The sequence below is a fragment of the Mesoplodon bidens genome (assembly GCF_964165515.1).
Source record: "Mesoplodon bidens genome assembly, chromosome: 19".
Taxonomy (NCBI): domain Eukaryota; kingdom Metazoa; phylum Chordata; class Mammalia; order Artiodactyla; family Ziphiidae; genus Mesoplodon; species Mesoplodon bidens.
This window is the reverse complement of record NC_138179.1, coordinates 15,426,359-15,445,309: the sequence shown is the minus strand read 5'-3', so window position 1 is coordinate 15,445,309 and position 18,951 is coordinate 15,426,359. Positions and strand designations below refer to the sequence as shown.

Sequence of the window (18,951 nt, the reverse complement as noted above, 5' to 3'; positions counted from 1 at the left end):
GCCTCGGGTTTGAAGCCTCTTTTATTTGTGCCTCAGAATCAGTCTGGTGCCCCTGGCATCAGGGAAGAGGGTGAGAGGAACAGCTTCCCTTTGTTGTTTTCTTCCATCGCTTTCGTGTCCCTTCCAAGCCTCACTGGCTGAGCCAGGAAGGCCAGTCCGAGAGAACCCAGACAAGGGTGTGCAGTGGGCCCCTGCCCCTGGCGGGGTCTGTGCTTCTCTGGGTGGTGGGGTGGGGCAGGGGAGAGCCGGGGGTTAGCACCATTGGATGAAGGGTTTTGGAGTCAGCCCCTGGGTGGGGGGAAAGTAGGATGCACAACCACAGAGGGCTAGCAGCAGCTGGTGGGAAGGGATGGATGGTGGTGCCAGGGCCCTGGGCAACCCCTGTGTCCAGTCTGGTGTTTGCCCCACGTCCACTATGCCCCCCCCATTCGCCAAGACACCACGAGGGAGCCAGGCCTTGCCCAGACCTGGGGCCACCTTGGGCACCCTCCCTGCTCACAAAAACGTGCCTTGGGGATGGAGACTCCAACCTCTGTGGTCACCCAAAGAGAAGCTGGGGCCACCCTGAGACCCGGGAGGGGTGTGGGGGCTGGGGGAGCCGGGCACCCCGCTAAGTGCACTTGACGCTGAAATGCCGGGGTCGGGGAGGAGCTGGGCCCTTGACGTGCTGGTTTGTGTCTAGGACGAAGCAGCCACACAGCACGTGGGGAGCTCAGCTGCGCCCCGGGGGTGAAGAGCGGAGATGCAAAGGCTTCACGGGCAGTGTCCTGGAGTGGGGTCAGTGAGCAGAAAGGAGGACCGGCCAGAAGGAGCAAGGGATGGAGACAGTGCTCCTCTAAGGACCGTCTCCCCCTCAAACGGCTTGGCTCCGCCCTTGGACCGGTCAGAGCCCAGGGGAGTGGGGTGGGGTCAGGATACAGCAAAGCAGGGGAGCCGGGCCGTGCCAGCTGCCTCCAGGAAGGTACCCCACGGTCGGGCCGAACCCCTCCCCATCTGGTGCCGGGTGCGCCGCTACGCCCCCGAGGCGGCGGTTCGTGTCTCCGGACTCAGCTCGGAGAGCGCGCAGGAGGGGCGACTCTCGCTCCGGGGCGGGTCCCGCGGGGCGTGGCCAAGGGGCCCGGCAGTGGGCGCTACTGCTCAGTCAGAGAGAGCCGCAGGATGCGCTCCAGCTCCTCCTCCTCCTGGCGCGCGCGCCGCCGCCGTTCCTCCTGCTCCTGCGCAGACAGCTCCATGGCCAGCCGCAGCTGTTCATCGTAGCTCCGGAACACGTGGCCGCCTTGGCCTGGGCGCGGGCTGGGCCGAGGGCTGGGGACGGACGCCAAGCCCGCGGGGGTTGTGGACTGGCGCTGCGGCGTAGGCGGAGCGCTCCTGGAGGCAGGTAAGATACGTCGAGGGCTCCGGGCGCATCTGCCCGTATGCGGGGCGGGAGACGGTGTGGAGGCCCCGGGACCGCGCAGGCCTCAACACCCTCCAGTGGAGGTAGAAGCCTCCCTGGCTCCCTCCCACCCGGTAGGAGCTGGTCCCAGGTCCTGCAAAGCCCATCCTCCCAGTCTTCTAGAACCCCAGCCCCGACATTCTGTCTGCCGAGGGTCTGTGAAGGCTCTACGGCCGCGTGTGGAGTACTGCGCACCCACCCCTGAGTCAGGAACGGGTGGTGGTGGTAGACGCCATCTTGAAACCAGTAGGGTCCCTGATGACGGTACCACGGTTCCTCTGGGCCAAGAGGGGTGCTCATGCGGCAGTGTTCATACGCACCGTGACAGGGCCCTGGTGTTCTCTGTGCACGTGTATGGGAGGTGGGGGAATAGGCGTCTCCAAACCCTCTCAGGACGGGCGGGCACTGACCTGTCCTGTCGGCGACCCTCGTAGGACATGGGGTGAGTGCCCGGTTTGCTGTTGGTTAGCGCCTCCCAGATGGTGACCTGGGCGGAGGCGGGGGTGAGCCAGTTAGCTGTGGCGGCACTGCAGTCCAGTGGCCCCGTGCGGCCGCGGGGACACACCTGGTCATACTCACTGCCCGCCTCAAGCAGGCTCTGCTGGATGGCGAACTGCAGCAGGTCGTCATCGTCGTCGCGGGTGGCGGCCTCTCGCTGGCCGCCCAGCACGCTGTAGCCGCGTGGGGCCTCGAACAACGCGGGGGAGATCTCGCAGCCGCGGCACGAGGCTGGGGGCGCCGGGCTGTGGGTCAGAGTGGACCAGACCTCCCCTCCCGGCCACTCCCGGGGAAATGCTCGGTGGGGAGGGGAAGTGAGGGCGGGCTCAGGGCGGGACAAGGTCTCACTTGTGGAACTGGAGCTGCTGACACTGGAGGAGTCACTGCCTGGGGAAGGGGTCTCGCTGCTGGGGCTGCCTCGCACCAACGGCACCGGCTCATCGCAGCCATTGAGGTTCCCGAAGGTGATGCGGGCGTTGAGGATGTGGAAAATCGGGATTTCTGAGGATGCAGAAACCATCAGGCGCCACCACCCACTCCCTCACACCTTAGGTACCCACCCTTTACCTCCTCTAAGCCCCATCCTCCCAATAGCTGCTCAAGGGAAATGGGGGTGGAGCCTCACCAATCTTGACAGGGAATCCCGGAGGCAGGCGCAGGGTAATGAAATCCCGGAGCTTGGCAAAGAGTGCATTGCTGACGGCCATGAGGTCAATGATGGGGGCCACCTGCTCACACAGGGACAGGGGATGCTCCTCACACAGCCACAGCTTGGCCTTGAACCTGTGCCCCAGATCCCAAGGGGTGAGGGACATTGTAGAAGCCATGGCCTCCCAGCCCTGCCCACCCTTCCCCAGCACCACCATGGGGCCTCACTTCTGTGTCTTGGTGGTCAGTTCCATGGGTCGGCCCATGTCACGGTTGCCAAGCTCAAAGTTGGGATTGAAGTACTCTTCTGCGGTGATGGCAGTGGGGTTGGCTTGGCTCAGAGTCTGAGTGATCAGGGTCTGTACCACACAGGGAGGGGCTTATGAGCCCTTCTCAGTCCCTGAGGCCAGGCCAGCCACTTGGTATTACAAGCCCCGGATCTGTTCCCCCGCCACTGTGGAGTTGACAGGGCCTTGGGCATTGTGGAAAGAAAGGAATTCCCCACAGGGTGCCTCCCAGACTTCCTCCTGATCCCCATGCACACCCTTCCACAGAGGGGTACCCCTTACACACACTCACCCCATTTTGGGGGCCCCCATGCTGCTCAGCAATTCCCAGGAAGGACTGCAGAGGTGTCTTACAGCCTGCAAGAAATATGGCATTTCAGAGGACACTGCAGTCCTCAGAAGTGCCAAGACCCAGGGAGGAGGCTGGTCCCTGGGGGGAGGGAGGATTGCTCACCCCCACCACACACCCAGGCACCTTCACCTGAAGGTGACTGAGGACTCCAAGGGGCAGGGGCAGGACCACCATAAGCACATCTGGAATAAAAGTAGGCCTGGGGCTCAGGAGAAACTTCCAGAAGTGTTTTGGGGTATGCATGTGTATGTGTTTTCCTTCAGGTGCATCCACGTTAACTTCATTTTGTTCTCTTGTGAGGTGGGAATTATGTCTATCCACTTTAGACAGACTAACTGGTGCCTAGAGAGTCAGTCGTAGTATCAGTGGGCACAGAGAATCAGTGGCAGGGCCCCTGTCCTTCTGCCTAGGGTATGTCCCACTAGACTAGAATGGCCAACAAACAGCGTACATGATATTCCCCCCTGCCCCAAATCCAATGCAGATATTAGTAATCAATTGTAGCATTCCTTCCTGTTGAGGCCAAATGTTGCCTTAGAATCTTAACAGCACTCTAGGCAACCACTACCAATCACTAGAATTTAGCACTTGAATTGAAACCTATTTGACTGAATAAACTATCCTGGCTCTTGCTGGGATGTCAGAGGAAATACTGATGGAGGCGCTTGAGTGGGGCTGGTTCCTCCCCCCACGCCCCCATCCACCTCTGCCTCATTACCTTTGACCTTGCCCTTGTGCTGTTCTGAAAGATGCTCTGTCCGTGTCCGGGTGATGAGCTCCACATTGGATGCCCCATATACCTGGGGACAGATGAGGAAAGGACTCACAGACAGCTTTGGGACCCCCACCCTGCCCCTAAGGGCGTTATGAACACTTCCTACAAGGAACGGTCGCGGGGGGGGGGCGGTGTCAGCTCCAATCTCCAGGCCTTTGGGCAAGTAATTATATGAAATCATTCATTCAGTTCTCTTATTCATTCAACAAACATTTTGTGAGGAGGCTTTATAAGCCAGGCACTGAGGCAGCCGTCAGGGATACAGTGGTGAACAAGCATGGCCAGACACGATCCTTGCCCTCTTGAGGCTCACAATCAAGAAGACAATGGACAGTAATAACACAGCGTGATACATGCTCTAATGGGGAGAGCACAGGACTGTGGGAACAAAAACCAGAGGCCATAACCCAGCCTGTGAACCAGGGAAGGCTTCCAGGAGGAAACAACCACGACACAGAAACTTGCATTGGTTAGACCCTTCACCACATGGCCCCACATGGGTGATATGGGGGTCCCAGAGTGACTGCTGGGGGTGCCCCACAACAGTCTTCTTAGGGGTAAAGGCCTGGCTTTGGAGTCAGCCAGCTGGGTCTGAAGCTTGGCTCTGGGCAACCTTGTACTGGCCACTTAGTCACTCCAAGCCCCTGCTTCCTCATCCTAAAATGGGCCAGTACCCTACTTCATAGAGTTGTGAAGATTAAATGGGGAACGGTGGAAAGGGCTCGATAAACCTCTGTAAAATGGGAATAATAATAGCATCTACCCGAAAGGGTTGTCGTGAGGATTAAATGAGTGTGTGTGTGTGTGAGACATACACACGTATATACATAGACATGTGTGCATGTGTACATAGACACACATACATACATACAAGTACATACATTTAAAATGTCAGAACAGAGCCTTGAGCATGAACATAATATTCGGTGCTCAATAAATGCCGGCCATTCTCATCAGTTGCCTCTTAGTCTCATGACCTTGCCTCCACGCTGCATTGCCTCTGCACCTCCAAGGCCGAGAAAGCAGGGTCAGGAAACCCCTGCCCAGCTCGCTATAGGCAAGAGTGTGGTGGGGCTGGCACCCGGGAGCTATGACCTCACCTTGGCTTCATACCCATTCACCATCTCGGTCTTCTCGCTGCGCCAGCCCAGGATGCCGGTCTTGTTCCTAGGGAAGCAGCGTGGTCTCGGTGAGGGGGCATCCACCGGGCTGGCTCCAGGTTTCCGAGGCCATGCCCACTCACCTCTCAAAGGAGATGTTCTTGGTGTCGAGCTGCGTGGTGACGACGGGTGCGGTGAGCCGGCTCAGGACCTGCTCCTCAGTGGGCTGGGCAGCAGCCAGCAGTAGCTCACGGTCCTGCCCAGCCAGAGCCAGGGTCTCTGTGTACACCACCCGGCGGTCGTGGTCAATCTCCATGACCACGGCGCTCGTGTCTGCCAGCCGCAGAATAGCACAGGGGGTCAGGGGTCTCAGGGGGCTGTCCCCAGGCTCCCCACCCTGCCCCATATCCCGCCTGCCTGACCTTGGCCCCTGAAGACAAAGCTGCGGTTCCCTCGCTGCCACGTCATGTGGTCAAAGCCCAGAAGTGTGGTGTCTACCCGAAGGTTCTGCCCACTCTTCCACACTTTGTAGGTGTCACTGGGGCAGATCTTGGACACCAGGGGCACTAGGTTGAAGAGAAGGTCAGAGGTGGCTTCAGTTTATCTGGCCCACCACCCTCAGCCACCTCAGAGCGTGGGGATCAGGGTCAGGAGTGTGGCTGGGAAAGGGTAAGGGAACCGGTGGGAGAGCAGCCCCTGCCCCAGTTCCCCCCCACAAATGTAGACCACAGTCACTCAGAAATGAACAACCTGAGGCTGGGGACAGGCATGACTCAGCCACCACCAAGTCCCTAGTATCCACCATTTAATTCACTCACTCAACCTTTCATCTAGTCTTCCAACAAATATTTATTAAACACCTACTATGTGCCAGGCACTGGGGATACAACATTGAACAAGACAGGACCCCTGCCCTCTTGGAGCTCACCTTCTAGTAAGGGGTGACAAGTAACAAACAAATGAGCCAGTCATTACAAAGTAAAGGAAATAATAACGGAATCAATAGAGGCATTGAGGAAAGGCCTCAGGAAGAGGTAGCAATGAGCTGAGAGCTAAGAGGTGAGAAGGAGCCATGGGAGAGCGATGGGAAGAGTGCTCTAGGCAGGGAAGCAGCAAGTGCAGAAGCCCTGAGGTGGGAGAGTGCCCAGAGAGGCCCCCGTCAGCCCCTCTTACCCCAGCTAGTGAACTCCCATTTCATCTCCACGTAGAAGTCCTGGGCCTGGAGGATGAAGAGGAGAGTGGCTAAGCCTGCACTAGAGATAGTGTTCAAAGACCGTGGTGGGGAGGCTGAGAGGCTGGCCCTCACCTTGCGCAGCTTCTCCAGGAGCACAGGGATGCCTGCCAGCCGCTTCACCACCCGCTGGTAGTCCCGGTACCGCAGCACCAGCTGCACCAGCTCCAGGTCCCGGGTACTCACAGCTTCCTGAAGCACTGGGGGCGGGGTGTGGGCAAGAGGCAATGTCACACGGCAGGACCCTGCCTAGGGCTCCCTTCAACCAATCAGAGGTGAGGATATGATGCCGGGAGACCCAGGCTGTGGCGTAGGGGTGAGTAGGGGTGCCCACCTGTCCAGCCGCTGCGATTCTCCCTGCCCACATCTGCGCCGTGTGCCAGGAGCACGCGGGCACACTCGAGGTGCCCCAGGGTGGTGGCCAAGTGCAGGGGAGTCCGCCCACGGGGATCCAGCTGCTCGATGTCCACCTGGAAGAGGTGAAGAGGTCGCCCTGGTCACTTCTGAGGTAGCCCATCTAAGCCTAACAGCCTCTAGGCAGGCAGCAAACACCTAGCTGTCCTGGCTTGCCCATCTCAGAAGGCACTGGAAAAAATAGACACAATGAGCTGGGGTCAGGTGAGGGGAAAGGGGCTTGCAGGAGAGGGTGGGGAAGTAACTCTGAGAAAGGGAAGGACTTCCTTTCCTGTCCACCTAGGTGCCCTGACTGGGTTCACTCTTCCAAGGCCCAGTAGTCTGCCTGTGAAGAGTAAGCCTGAGCCCGAAGTGTGGTCTAGAAAGACTCTTGGCCAGGGAGGGCACCTGAGACAGGACCTATCCTAGGGGTCCAAGACCACACCTTCAGGGCTTCCCTGGTGGCACAGTGGTTGAGAGTCTGCCTGCTGATACAGGGGACACGGGTTCGTGCCCTGGTCTGGGAGGATCCCACATGCTGTGGAGAGGCTGGGCCCGTGAGCCATGGCCGCTGGGCCTGTGCGTCCGGAGCCTGTGCTCCGCAACGGGAGAGGCCACAACAGTGAGAGGCCCGCGTACCCCCCCCCCAAAAAAAGACCACACCTTGAGGAAGGGCCACCAATTTAGATCATTAACATTATCCCTGAGAGGTTTAGCAAACAGTTGCAGTAATACATTGATAAGAATGAAAGAATATGTTCATGGTATAACTTCAAACCCATGTCCTGTGCCTGTGGGACACTATGTATTAACATTTTTTATAAATACTATTATTGTTTTGTGAATAACACGATTATATTACATGAGATTTTTTTTTCTTTTTAGAAGATGTTGGGGGAAGGCGTTTATTAATTTATTAATTTATTTTTTCTGTGTTGGGTCTTCGTTTCTGTGCGAGGGCTTTCTCTACTTGTGGCAAGGGGGGGCCACTCTTCATCGCGGTGCACGGGCCTCTCACTATTGCGGCCTCTCTTGTTGCGGAGCACAGGCTCCAGATGCGCAGGCTCAGTAGTTATGGCTCATGGGCCTAGTTGCTCTGCGGCATGTGGGATCCTCCCAGACCTGGGCTCAAACCCGTGTCCCCTGCATTAGTAGGCAGACTGTCTACATGAGATTTTTGTTGCATGATAAAAGCATATGTTTGTTAAACATAAATATTTAGATATATTTCAGGAGACTAGGACTCCTTAAATATGTGAACTGACCACGTGTATGTAACTCCTTTTCTCCTCCCCAAAACTTGATTAAAATGCCAGGAAAAGGCTTCTACTCCAACATGATGAGATAACTGATATTACCCTCCGACCAAACAGAGAAAACTATTGCTTCAAAATACATGAAATAATTGTTTTCAAACATTAGGTAACAATTAGTCCAGGACTGTGATCCCTGAAGTAAGAGAAACAAACAAGGTGGGCTCTATGATTGCCTAAGTTTCTACTTGGAGGAATATTCCAGACAGCAATTCAGGTAGGGTAATCCCCAGCAGAGCATGGTAGTCTTGCTGACGAGTTAAGGAGAGAGGAGTTCAGGGAGGCTGAGGTAGCTAGAAGTTGCAGGGCAGAGTTCCAGGAAGAAGTGAGCTATGTGAAAAAAAAAAAAAAAACTCCAGAAATCTGCATATGGTCCCTTTGAATCTTTGCTGAATACTAAACTTCACATGTGTAGAGTGAAACTCAACAAAACCAGGCAGAAAAGGAACAATAGGCTGATAAATTCTCAGAGCTCACCCATGGCAGGGAGACATTCAAGCTCCAACCTGCTAGAGTAGAGAGTCCTTGTTGATCACCCAGGGTATTCAAGAGACCCAAGAAGGGTTATACCTTAGGAGTAGGAATCCTATCCCAAGAGAAAAGGCTCACCCAGACCTAATCTAATAAAGATAAAAAATAAGCTCCAAAAGATCAAACTGATTTGCAAGTAACTTAACTTAGGCTGCCAGAACAAAGTCTAACGCTCTCTAAAGGAAGACAACAATATCCCAGTGCTTAACATTGCAACATTTACAATGTCCAACATCCAGTTAAAAAAGACTAGACATGCACAGAAGTAGGAAAATATAAAACCCATAATCAGGAGAAAAATCATTTAATAGAAACAAAGATGAATGGCTCGATATGCTCAAAAGTTTAAAGAAAAACACACCATTCACAGGGAAAGAAATGGGAGATAAAAAGTACAATATCTGAAATGAAATTTTCACTGGATAGAATTAACAGTAGACTAGACACTACAGAATAAAAAGAAAATCAGTGAATTTAAAGATGCAGCAACAGGGCTTCCCTGGTGGCGCAGTGGTTGGGAATCTGCCTGCTAATGCAGGGGACACGGGTTCGAGCCCTGGTCTGGGAGGATCCCACATGCCACGGAGCAACTAGGCCCGTGAGCCACAACTACTGAGCCTGCGCGTCTGGAGCCTGTGCTCTCCAACAAGAGAGGCCGCGAGAGTGGGAGGTCCACGCACTGCGATGAAGAGTGGCCCCCGCTTGCCACAACTAGAGAAAGCCCTCGCACAGAAATGAAGACCCAACACAGCAAAAATAACTAAATAAATTAATAAACTCCTACCCCCAACATCTTAAAAAAAAAAAAAAGATACAGCAACAGAACTGTACAAACTGAAGAACAGAGGAGAAAAAAAGTATCGAAAAACATTCAAACAGCCTCAGCAATCTGTGAGACACTATAAGGCATTCTAACATATGCATAATTGGAGTCCACAGGATAGGATAAGGAAGTGGAGGCATAAGACAAATTTAAAGAAATAGCCAAAAAATTTCCAAATTTGATTTAAAAAAAACTACTGTAGTAAGTTGAATGGTGGTGCCCCCACAAAATATAGTCTACGTCTTAACTGCTAGAACCTGTGAATGTGACCTTATTTGGAAAAAGGGTCTTTGCAGACATAATTGTTAAGGATCTTAAAATGAGATCAGCCTGAATTATCCAGGTAGGCCCTAAATCCAGTTTATAAAACACACACACAGAGAAGTTCCATGTGAAGATGCAGGCAGAGACTGAAGCTATGCAACCACAAGCCAAGGAACGCTTGGAGCCGCCAGAAGCTTGAAGAGACAAGGAAGGAGTCTCTCTCCCCTAGACTTTGGAAGGAGTGGAGTTGATACCTTGAATCTGGGCTTCTAAAATGATGAGAGAATAAATTTTTGTTGTTTTAACCCACCCAGTCTGTGGTAATTTGTTGCGGAAACTAATACAATGATAAATCCACAGAACCAAGGAACTCAATGAATCCCAAGGAAGAAAAACACCAAAAAACCTATGCCAAGGCCCATCATAATCAAATGCTGAAAACTAACGATAAAAAGAAAATCTTAAAAGCATTTTTAAAAAATTTTTATTTGAGTATAGTTGATTTACAATGTTGTGGAAAGCATTTTGAGAATTGAGACACGCTATGTATGTAAGGACAAATGTAGGAAATACTACATACTTTTCATCAGTAACCATGCAAGCTAGAAGACAACAGAATGAAATCTTTGAAGTGCTGGGGGAAAAATTGTCAACCTAGAATTCTATATCCTGTGAAAAATATACTTCAAAAATGAAATGGGGGAATAAAGACTTTCATGGACAAACAAGAGCTAAGAGAATTTATCACCAGAAGACATGCAAGAAATGTTAAATGATATTCAAGTAGAAGGAAAATGATACCAGATGGAAACTTAGATCTATACAAAGGAATGAAGATTGCCTCAAAAGGTAAACGTGTGATGGACTTCCCTCGTGGTGCAGTGGTTAAGACTCTGCGCTCCCAGTGCAGGGGGCCCAGCTTCGATCCCTGGTCAGGGAGCTAGATCCCACATGCATGCCACAACTAAGAGTTTGCATGCTGCAACCAAGGAGCCTGCCTGCTGCAACTAAGGAACCCGCCACCTGCCGCAACTAAGACCCGGCACAACCACATTAAAAAAATAAAAGTAAATGTGTGAGCAAGTATAAGAATGCCAATAAAATATTTAAAACCCACAAGAAAGTGGCTGGGGCATCACAATTGACTTAAGGGAACAGAAGGTACTAGAACCCAAGCATTCACAGAGGGAAACCCCAGTGGTTAGCAAGCTAGATTCCCCCCTTAGCACCCTTGACAGGTGTAAAACATGCAGACAGTGGGAACAGCAGGGGTGGGAGAAAGGCTCAGGACTGAATACAGGGGGGTCTGGTTAAAATTCAGAACCCCCTCCCCAATCTTGTAAAGCTGGGAGATGCCCCCCTTCCTCTCCACAGGATGCCAAGGGTTTATTCTTTATAGAAATGGAGCTTCAGATGTACTAAACTCGGACATTGGTCTGAGGATGAGGTCATGGGACTGAAAATTGGTGAACAGTGAAAGCCCAGTCCCTTCCCTGCCTCAAGTCCTGAACCCCTGGCAGCCAGACTGCACATAACACTGCTCCATCCTACCCCTAGCAGGAGACTGGAGAATTCTTTCTTGCAGAAACTAGAGGCACCACAGACCTCTGGGTACAGAAATTTGGGGATCCTAACAATAAGCAGGCCAATCATCTTAGAGCAGCACCCATTCGTTAATAAGCTCCACACCCCCATCCTTAAATATGCCCCAAGAGCCGAGGGTGACTGAACACTTGAGGAAAGCTGCCAACATGAAAGATACCAAAACATGCAAATAGATGCTAAAAACCCAGAGGAAACAACTGTCAATGCAGGAAACAGAAGAAAAAAAAATTTGGCGGGGTGGGGGGGACAGTAATTTACACCCTGAGAAAAATATGAAAAGGAAATCGAATTCATGAAACAAAATGGGACGTTCTGACCTGTGACTTCCTTCCCTTGCTTTTTTTTTTTTTTTTTAATTAAGGGTACTTTATTTATTTATTTTCGGCTGTGTTGGGTCTTCGTTTCTGTGCGAGGGCTTTCTCTACTTGTGGCAAGTGGGGGCCACTCTTCATCGTGGTGCGCGGGCCTCTCACTATCGCGGCCTCTCTTGTTGCGGAGCACAGGCTCCAGACGCGCAGGCTCAGTAGTTGTGGCTCACGGGCCTAGTTGCTCCGCAGCATGTGGGATCTTCCCAGACCAGGGCTCGAACCCATGTCCCCTGCATTAGCAGGCAGATTCTCAACCACTGCGCCACCAGGGAAGCCCTCCATTGCTTTCTTTATGCCAGCCATACCTGGACAGCTTCACCTGCCCCAGTTCTCCCATCACAGTAAACAGCACCTCAGTTCACTCCCTTTCCAGGTAAGAAACATTAGGACTGTTTTTATCTCTTCTTTTTCTCTCACCTTCCATATCTAGTCCATCAGTAAAATTTGACCTTACAGGCTCTACCTTCAAAATAGATCCAAAGTCATCTTAGTTTTCACCACCTTCAGGCTACCCTCCTGGTCGTGGCCACCCCATCTGTCACCTAATTCCGCCCACTCTTCTCTTGGTTCCTTAGGTCTGTTCTTCACAGGGCCCATCATAGGTGCTGTCATCCTGTGAAACATTCCTCAGATCCTGACGCCCCTTAGCTCAAAATCTCTCCATGGCTTCCCATCCGGTTGAGAAAAGAATCCTGGACGTCTCTTTGAACTCACATGCTCTCCCATCTCTCCAAGCTCCACTCCTGCATATCAGCCTTCTCCAGAACCATCTTCTCCTGGGTACTAGCAGCCACAAAGCTGCTTCTCTCACTTCATCCAGGCCACCGCTCAAATGTCACCTCCTTAGAAAGGCTGGTCCTGACAACCCATCTCAAATGTCAGTTGCTATTTATCTATCTATTGTCCCTTATCCTGCTCTAGTTCTCTGCCAACATTAAACTGCTTAGTTATTTTTTCATTGTCTCCCTCTCCTAGACTGTAAGCCCCACAGAGGGACAGTCTGTCTTGTTCAGTGCTACATCCCCAGTCTCTGGACAGCATCTGGCACATAACTGGTGCTTAATAAATATTTATTAAACAAATGCATAGATGACTTTTTAAGGGACATGGGGAAGGAAGGCAAGGCAGTAAAGTGTAAAATTGATTAACCAGTAAATACTTGTAGAGGTATAGTGCTTATAATTATGGAGGCAAATACCAAAACAGCCTAAAGAGTTCAAAGTGGTTGCGCCTGAGAGGAGTGGGAAAGTAGTGAGGGCTGCTACCTTCTAGCAACAGTTACATATTTTAAACATGAGTGGGAACTCCTTTGTCAAAAATAAAACATTTAAAATAATTCAGATTTATATAATTTTTATAACCCTGTTGGCATTTCTTCATTTTTAAATATACTGGGAGCCTCAAAAAAACCCCAAAACTGTGCCTGGCCCCTGTGAGTGGCCCCCCTGCTGCTCCTCTACATGAGCTCCCCAGAGGGGAGGGGAGCCTCTTACGGGTTGAGCTGGGCCCCTCAGGGTCCGACCTGGGTGGGGTCCTGAGTCCTGGGGTGGGAGTGATGCAGGATCCATAGACCCTGAGCTGGCTGGGTCATGGAGGGTGTCAGGAAGAGGCCTTCCCATGGGGCCGCAGCCCAGCCACCCATGCCTCCCACCGGCCCTGCCCCAGATGCTGCTGCTGCTATCAAGGCCCCAGGGAGCCAGCAGGGCCCGGGCCCGGGGCTCCAGATGCCGCCCGCCTCCTTCCCCCTCAGGTGCCCCAGCTCCAGGCTCCACAGAGAGGCTGGCACTGCCTGCCAGGCAGGGGTGCCCTCCCTGCCCCCACTCCACAGGAGCTCTCCCAACTCCCCAGAGTCCCCAAGGCACCGCTGTCTTCCAGGGCCAACATCAGCCCTGCATACTGCCAGCCGAGCCCCAAAGAAGTTCCCCCTCACCGGTCCAAAGCTGGGCCTGCAGGGGAAGAGGCACCTTGCTGGGGGCCCAGGTGGGAGAATTCATTAATTTCCTCGGCAAAGGCCTGCTGCTATTTAATTGCTGGAATGAAAAGGTTTCCCATGAAACCCAATAGCCAGCCCTCCCCACCAAGAGAATGGAAACTCTGCACCCCAGCTGGCCTCAGCTGGAGCCAAAAGCAGGGGTCTTTCGAGCTTAGGAGCTGGGGCTCCCTGGGCAGAGTCTCCCTGCTTCCACTCAGGCACCTGCCTGCGTGCGCACACACACACACACACACTTGTACAGGTACCATAAGGACACACACTCTTACTCCTGCATCCACACTCACTGTACATGTGCATCCCTAAGTGTACAAGCACATGTGTGCCCAGCTGCCCTCTGGCCTGCAGGCCTCTACTCATGTAACACGTATTTGCCAGCGCATTTGCACATGCACACTCCTTGAACCCACATGCACTAGCAGGGTATTTTTCAAAGTTGTTTAGCATTAGCAGAGTCCTTTTGTTAGGTGAAATCTTATCAGAACATACCAAATGTATAGACTAAACACAGGTGCTGGAGAAGTAAGGTGAGGGGCCCAGAGCCTGGGGCCCAGAGCCTGCTCAGCTTGCGTCTCCTTTCCTTGCCCCGCTCCCTCCCCCAGCCCCAGGGAAGACAGCCAGAGTCTGGTATGGCCACTGCTCCTCTGCTGTCCCACCAGGCAGGCCTGAGCTCACTCAACGGGGGCAGGGAAGCAAGATGCTTCCCCAAGTGGAGTTGGGCCAGTGGGGGTGGCACCTGCTGACTCCCCCTCCGCCCACGCCCTCCACCCACCCCCCTCCACCCGCCCCTCCGCCCACCCCCTCCATCCTGCCCCACACAGCCCCTCCCCCTCATCCCAGACACATTGATATTTGGTTTCTAGGGTTTGTGGCTCCCTCTCCTGAGCTTCCCAACTCATCAGCTGTGGTGACAGCCCATACCCAGGACTGCCTACTTTGCGAGGAGAAGGGATCACAGGTGCTCCTGGACACAACAGGTACTTTGGGCGAGGCAGCCTCTGTCTGAGTATCCAGGGGCCCCACGATCCCATCTCACCTGCCTCTAGGTCAGAAGGATGAACCGGGGAAAGCAGGAAGGAGGACCATGGTGGAGGCAGCCGCCGGAAAAAAGAAAATGTTTCTCTAGGACCACAGTCCAGCCCCCTCCAGAGTGCCTGTTGCCTGGGAAGAATCCTGCTCTCCTTGGCCCTCCCACAGGGAGCTATTCAGTCTAACCTCCACCTCCCACCCCCAGGGAACACCAGGGACGCATGACTCCAGAACCAAGGCCATGCCCAGCTGTCTGGACCTCAGGCCTCGTGCCAGCCAAGAGGGAACTGGCACATCCACTACCCTACAACCCCCTGCCCCCTCCCAACCTGGCAGAGCAGGTGTGTGGCAGGAAGCAGGGCACCCAGCAACCATTGTATTGCTGGGTATTGGCTAGGGGTGATCATGGACCCTTCCCTTCTCCAAAAAACACCCGCTGAGCACCTCCCATCTCCCCGCCCCTCCCTGCGTCCAGGCCCCATGAACCTGCTCAGAAGCCTGCCGTGCCATCCCCCTCGTCCTTGGCCAGCATTGCCAAGCCTGCCCACGGGAGGGCTTCTGCGGGGCTTTCTTGGAGTGAAGAAGAGGCAGCTATGACAAGTGAAGACCAGGGAAACCCAGCTGCTGTGTGTTTGAGGAAAACCCAGCTGTTTTCTGTGACAGTGGGTGCCAGAAGGACCAGAGATCAGGGACCCCCAGATGAGATGCCTGGGGTCTACAGGGTTTCATTATGATGTTAAGTGGCTGCCCCCAGACCCATCACCTGCAGAAAATGGCTGGGGTGGGCATCCTCAGTTCTCCCTGGGAGTCTGAGGCCCTGGGGACTGAGCAGTGCACATCTGGATGCAAGCATCACTCTGGGTCAGTCCTGGAGTCGAAATACAGCCAGGGGGCTCTCCCACCCAGACTGACTGGCATTCCCCTTCTTGGCACCCCTGACTCCTTTATGGTTGAAGAAGGGTTTAATATCAACCAGTGCCCTATATTCCCCCTGGCCTGGATCAGGGCAGGCAGTATCCGTTTCAGGAAGACAAAAACTCACCAGGGTGAGGGGATGAGTGGGTGGGGATGGGGTGAACCTGGTCCCTGGTTTCTGTGGCAGCCTGAGGGGAGCAAAGAGGAACACACTCAGTGGTCCAAACCACCCCTACCTGCAGCGGGTTCCAGTGCTCCCCATCCAGCCTCACCCCAGGAAGATGACTGCTGACCTGAGGACTGTCAATCAGAGAGGCCTGGGTGAAAAAGCCTTTTCTTCTAAGGCATTCTGCCTCTCTCCAATCTCTGCAAGAAAAGGACCACCCACCCCTTGGGCAAGGGAGTGTGACTGAGGTGTTCTGGACATTCAGCCACTAGCTATCTGCCTAAAAATTCTTCGACCAACCATCAACCATCCCATTGGGAAGTTCCTCTCAGATCATACTTAAATCCCTCCAGCTGTAACCTCTATCAGAGGCTTGTCTTCTCTTGCCCTCAAGGGGAGGAAAGCAGAGAAGAGCCAGAAGAGGCTGGACTGTTTTAGCACCCTGCACATCACACTGTACTTCCCTGTTCACACTTGCTTCACCAGAACAGGGTTTCCTGGAGGGCATGGGCTGTGCCTGGTTTGTTCATCTTTGTCCCACAGGATCCACCACTCTGACCTCGCTTCCTTTACCAGTGGCTGCAAACCACTTCCTTTATGATGGATAAACAGAGACGTGGTCTGAGGAGCAACCTGGAGCATCCTTGTGGAAGCAGAGGTAGAATGAAAGTGGACACCCCGACCAGAGATGGAGGCTTAGGTCACCCCAACACTTCCTGGGACTGCTATGCAGAGCTGGGTGCTGCACTGGTCTGAGGGCTCAGTGGTGGAATTCAGAGACACACTCTGACCCTCACTTTGCTCACCATCTGGGGATGTCCTGCTTTCCACCTCACTCTTCCCTTGGGAAGCAGACAGCTCCTTAAACTGAACTTCCTGTGACTCAGGAAGTGGCCCTCAAAAGGCATATTCCCAAAGGGGCAATGCCTTAGCAAACCACTCCCAGCCCATGGCCCCAGGATCTCAGATCTAGGCCAAGTCTGCAGGCCTCAACTGGAGACAAACCAGGGCAGGCTGGGCCCAGCTCTCGCTCCTGCCTCCCCACCCTGGAGGGTTAGTCGTCCAGGCCACGAGTGCCTACCTGTGTCTGAAGGCCAACGGCAGAGTTGGGAACTATTTGTGACCTGTGCCTGCCTGCCTGCCTGCCTGCCCTGGTCCTATAGAACAGCCAGGAGACCCCATCCCTTACCTTATCTTCTTGGAGGCCACCGCCCAGCCAAAGCTGGCTGACCCACCCATTCTTACTGACTAGAGGAACCTGGTAGCCTGCTCTGTGTGCAAACTCGCAAATCTTGCCAGGGGCCAAAGGGCCCCTCGCTTCCTCAGCGCCTAGAAGCCAGGCCCCAGCACCAGAGGGCAGGAGAGCGCCTTTCAGCACCTGGACAAGGCCCTTCAGGGCTAAACCCAAGAGGGTCTCTTTACTCCCCACTCCTGAGCCGGGTCTGAGGGATCCAGGGGTCTGCCCAGTCTGAGCAAACAGATAAGCGCTCATCGTGAGGGTAGAGGGCAACTGGGTGGGGCTGGAATATCTGGGAGTGTCACAGCCTCTTTGATCCTTGACCCGTGACCCACTCCCTACGCAGGCCTTGCCCACCTCCGCACACTAACGCGGGAGGTGTTGCTGCCGAGCTGAGTGGGGCGGACTCTCCTACCGCGTGGAACACAGATGGAGCCGGCAGCCCCTCCCCGCAGCCCTCACTGCCCCCGCGGAGGAGGGGCACGGCGTCCCCTACCCCAATCTGGGAGGGTCCGGAGCACGTGTGGGCCGCCAGTCCGGGCCGGAGGGAAGCGGGCGGGGGCCGCTCCCATCACCCTCTCCGGGTCAACAGCACAAAAGCGGCGGCTGCGAACAAAGAAGCGCTGCAAACTCGCCAGGGGGGCGGGACAGCCCGCGCCGCGCCCCCTCCCCAAGCCGGGCGGGTGTGCCCGGCCATGGGGTCCTCGCGGCGCCCCGACGGCGCTCTTACCTGGCCGGCGAGGACCTCTTTCTCCAGCTCGCGGTGGCGGTTGTGCCACACGAGGTAGTGCAGCGGGTACTTGCCCTCGGGCCCCTTTTTGGCGGAGGCGTTGGCGGGGATCATCGCCCGCTCCTCATGCCGGGGCCGCGGCGCCCGGCCCGGGAGGAGGGACCGCGCCAGAGCCAGGGCCCGGAGCCGCGGGGCGGGGGGCCAGCGCTGCCTGCTCGCAGGGCTGCGGCTCGGGCATGTGCTAGCGGCGCCGGCGGGCGGGGGTGGCGCGCCCGGAACGGTGCGGGCGGTGCGGGCCGCGGGCGTCCTCGCGAGGCGGCGGGTGGCGCGGAGAGGCCCCCACCCGCCCGGAGAGGGCGCGGGCACTCGGCGGCGCGGCGCGGACTCGCGCCTCGCCTCCCACACCCCCGCGTACAAAGACGCTGCTCGGCCGAGGGAGCAGGCGCCCGCAGCGGGCGCGGGGGCGCACGGGGCGAGGGCCCCAGGGACGCCGCCGCCGCCGCCGCAGGGACGCGCGCCCGCAGCTGCATAGCCCGGCCCTCAGCCCGAGCGGTCGGCTAGGGATGCGGGGATGCGGGGGAGAGAGGAGGGGGACGTGGGTGCCCTGGGCAGTGCTTGTTATAACTCGGCCCCGCGGCATCATGGGGCTTGTAGTCCGCCTCGTGGAACTGGGGGTGGCGAGCGGCCGGAGAGGGTCCCGCAGTGGTCCCCTGATTCACTGAGAGAGTGGGGAGGGAGTCAGGCCTGGCCGGAACGGAGGCAGTGTCCTGACGCCAGTTGGACTGGGGCGCACCGCCACCCGCTGGCATTTTGCCTTTTGCTGGGGAAGGAGGGGGTTACAGGCCTTGCTCAAGCCTTAGGGGTCGCGGGAAGGTGTGGCCTTCAGGATTGAGTTTGGGTCCTAGTGGAACGTGAGCAGGATCCAGATTCCAAGAAAAGAGTGACTGATGGGAGGAATCCTGAGAAAGGTGCGGGGCGTTAGTGCCAAGGGTCACTGGAGCAACCAGGAATCTGGCACCTGAAATATTGCATAGGAGTCTTCCCTGCCTTCTTTTAAAATTAAACTCCATCTTCCACATTTGACGTTAGAAAGAGAATGTCTATTAAGGCTGGGAGAACAGACCCCTCCCCCCATACGCTGTCCTCTGCAAGGACCAGAGTGGGGCTGGGCAGAGACAGCAGCAGGTGGCAGCTCCCCACCTCCACCCCATGTGGTCCCCTCTGGAGAGGAAGTGACTGATTCCGGAGACTAACTCCTTCC

The 18,951-nt window shown here is 55.0% G+C and overlaps 1 protein-coding gene across 6 annotated transcripts; it reads right to left on the bottom strand.

Annotated features, from left to right (window-relative positions):
- Nucleotides 1-3: 3 nt before the first annotated feature.
- Nucleotides 4-18,081, bottom strand: ANKRD13B (ankyrin repeat domain 13B). Of its 6 annotated transcripts, none has more exons than XM_081218468.1 (15): nucleotides 17,691-18,081; nucleotides 6,661-6,796; nucleotides 6,402-6,526; nucleotides 6,269-6,314; nucleotides 5,518-5,661; nucleotides 5,239-5,428; nucleotides 5,096-5,162; nucleotides 3,939-4,020; nucleotides 3,161-3,225; nucleotides 2,810-2,940; nucleotides 2,559-2,716; nucleotides 2,282-2,434; nucleotides 2,001-2,164; nucleotides 1,846-1,922; nucleotides 4-1,407 (listed from the first exon to the last, which is right to left on the bottom strand). In XM_081218468.1, exons 1-15 carry the CDS (start codon nucleotides 17,802-17,804, stop codon nucleotides 1,131-1,133), a joined length of 1,929 nt encoding a protein of 642 aa, XP_081074594.1. In that variant the 5' UTR covers nucleotides 17,805-18,081; the 3' UTR covers nucleotides 4-1,130. The 6 variants fall into 6 exon arrangements, with proteins under 6 accessions (XP_081074594.1, XP_081074596.1, XP_081074595.1 ...); XM_081218470.1 differs by having other exon boundaries at nucleotides 4-1,368; XM_081218469.1 differs by having other exon boundaries at nucleotides 4-1,368; nucleotides 1,756-1,922; nucleotides 5,239-5,374.
- Nucleotides 18,082-18,951: the final 870 nt, after the last annotated feature.

What these genes read in the sequence shown, in the direction of transcription:
- ANKRD13B (XM_081218465.1), bottom strand. Translation starts at nt 17,804, where the DNA reads ATGATCCCCGCCAACGCCTCCGCCAAAAAGGGGCCCGAGGGCAAGTAC. An exon ending in TGAATGGGTATGAAGCCAAG is followed by an intron (nt 4,021 to 5,095) that starts GTGAGGTCATAG and finishes ATCTGTCCCCAG; the next exon opens with GTATATGGGGCATCCAATGT. An exon ending in GCACAAGGGCAAGGTCAAAG is followed by an intron (nt 3,226 to 3,938) that starts GTAATGAGGCAG and finishes TATTTCTTGCAG; the next exon opens with GCTGTAAGACACCTCTGCAG.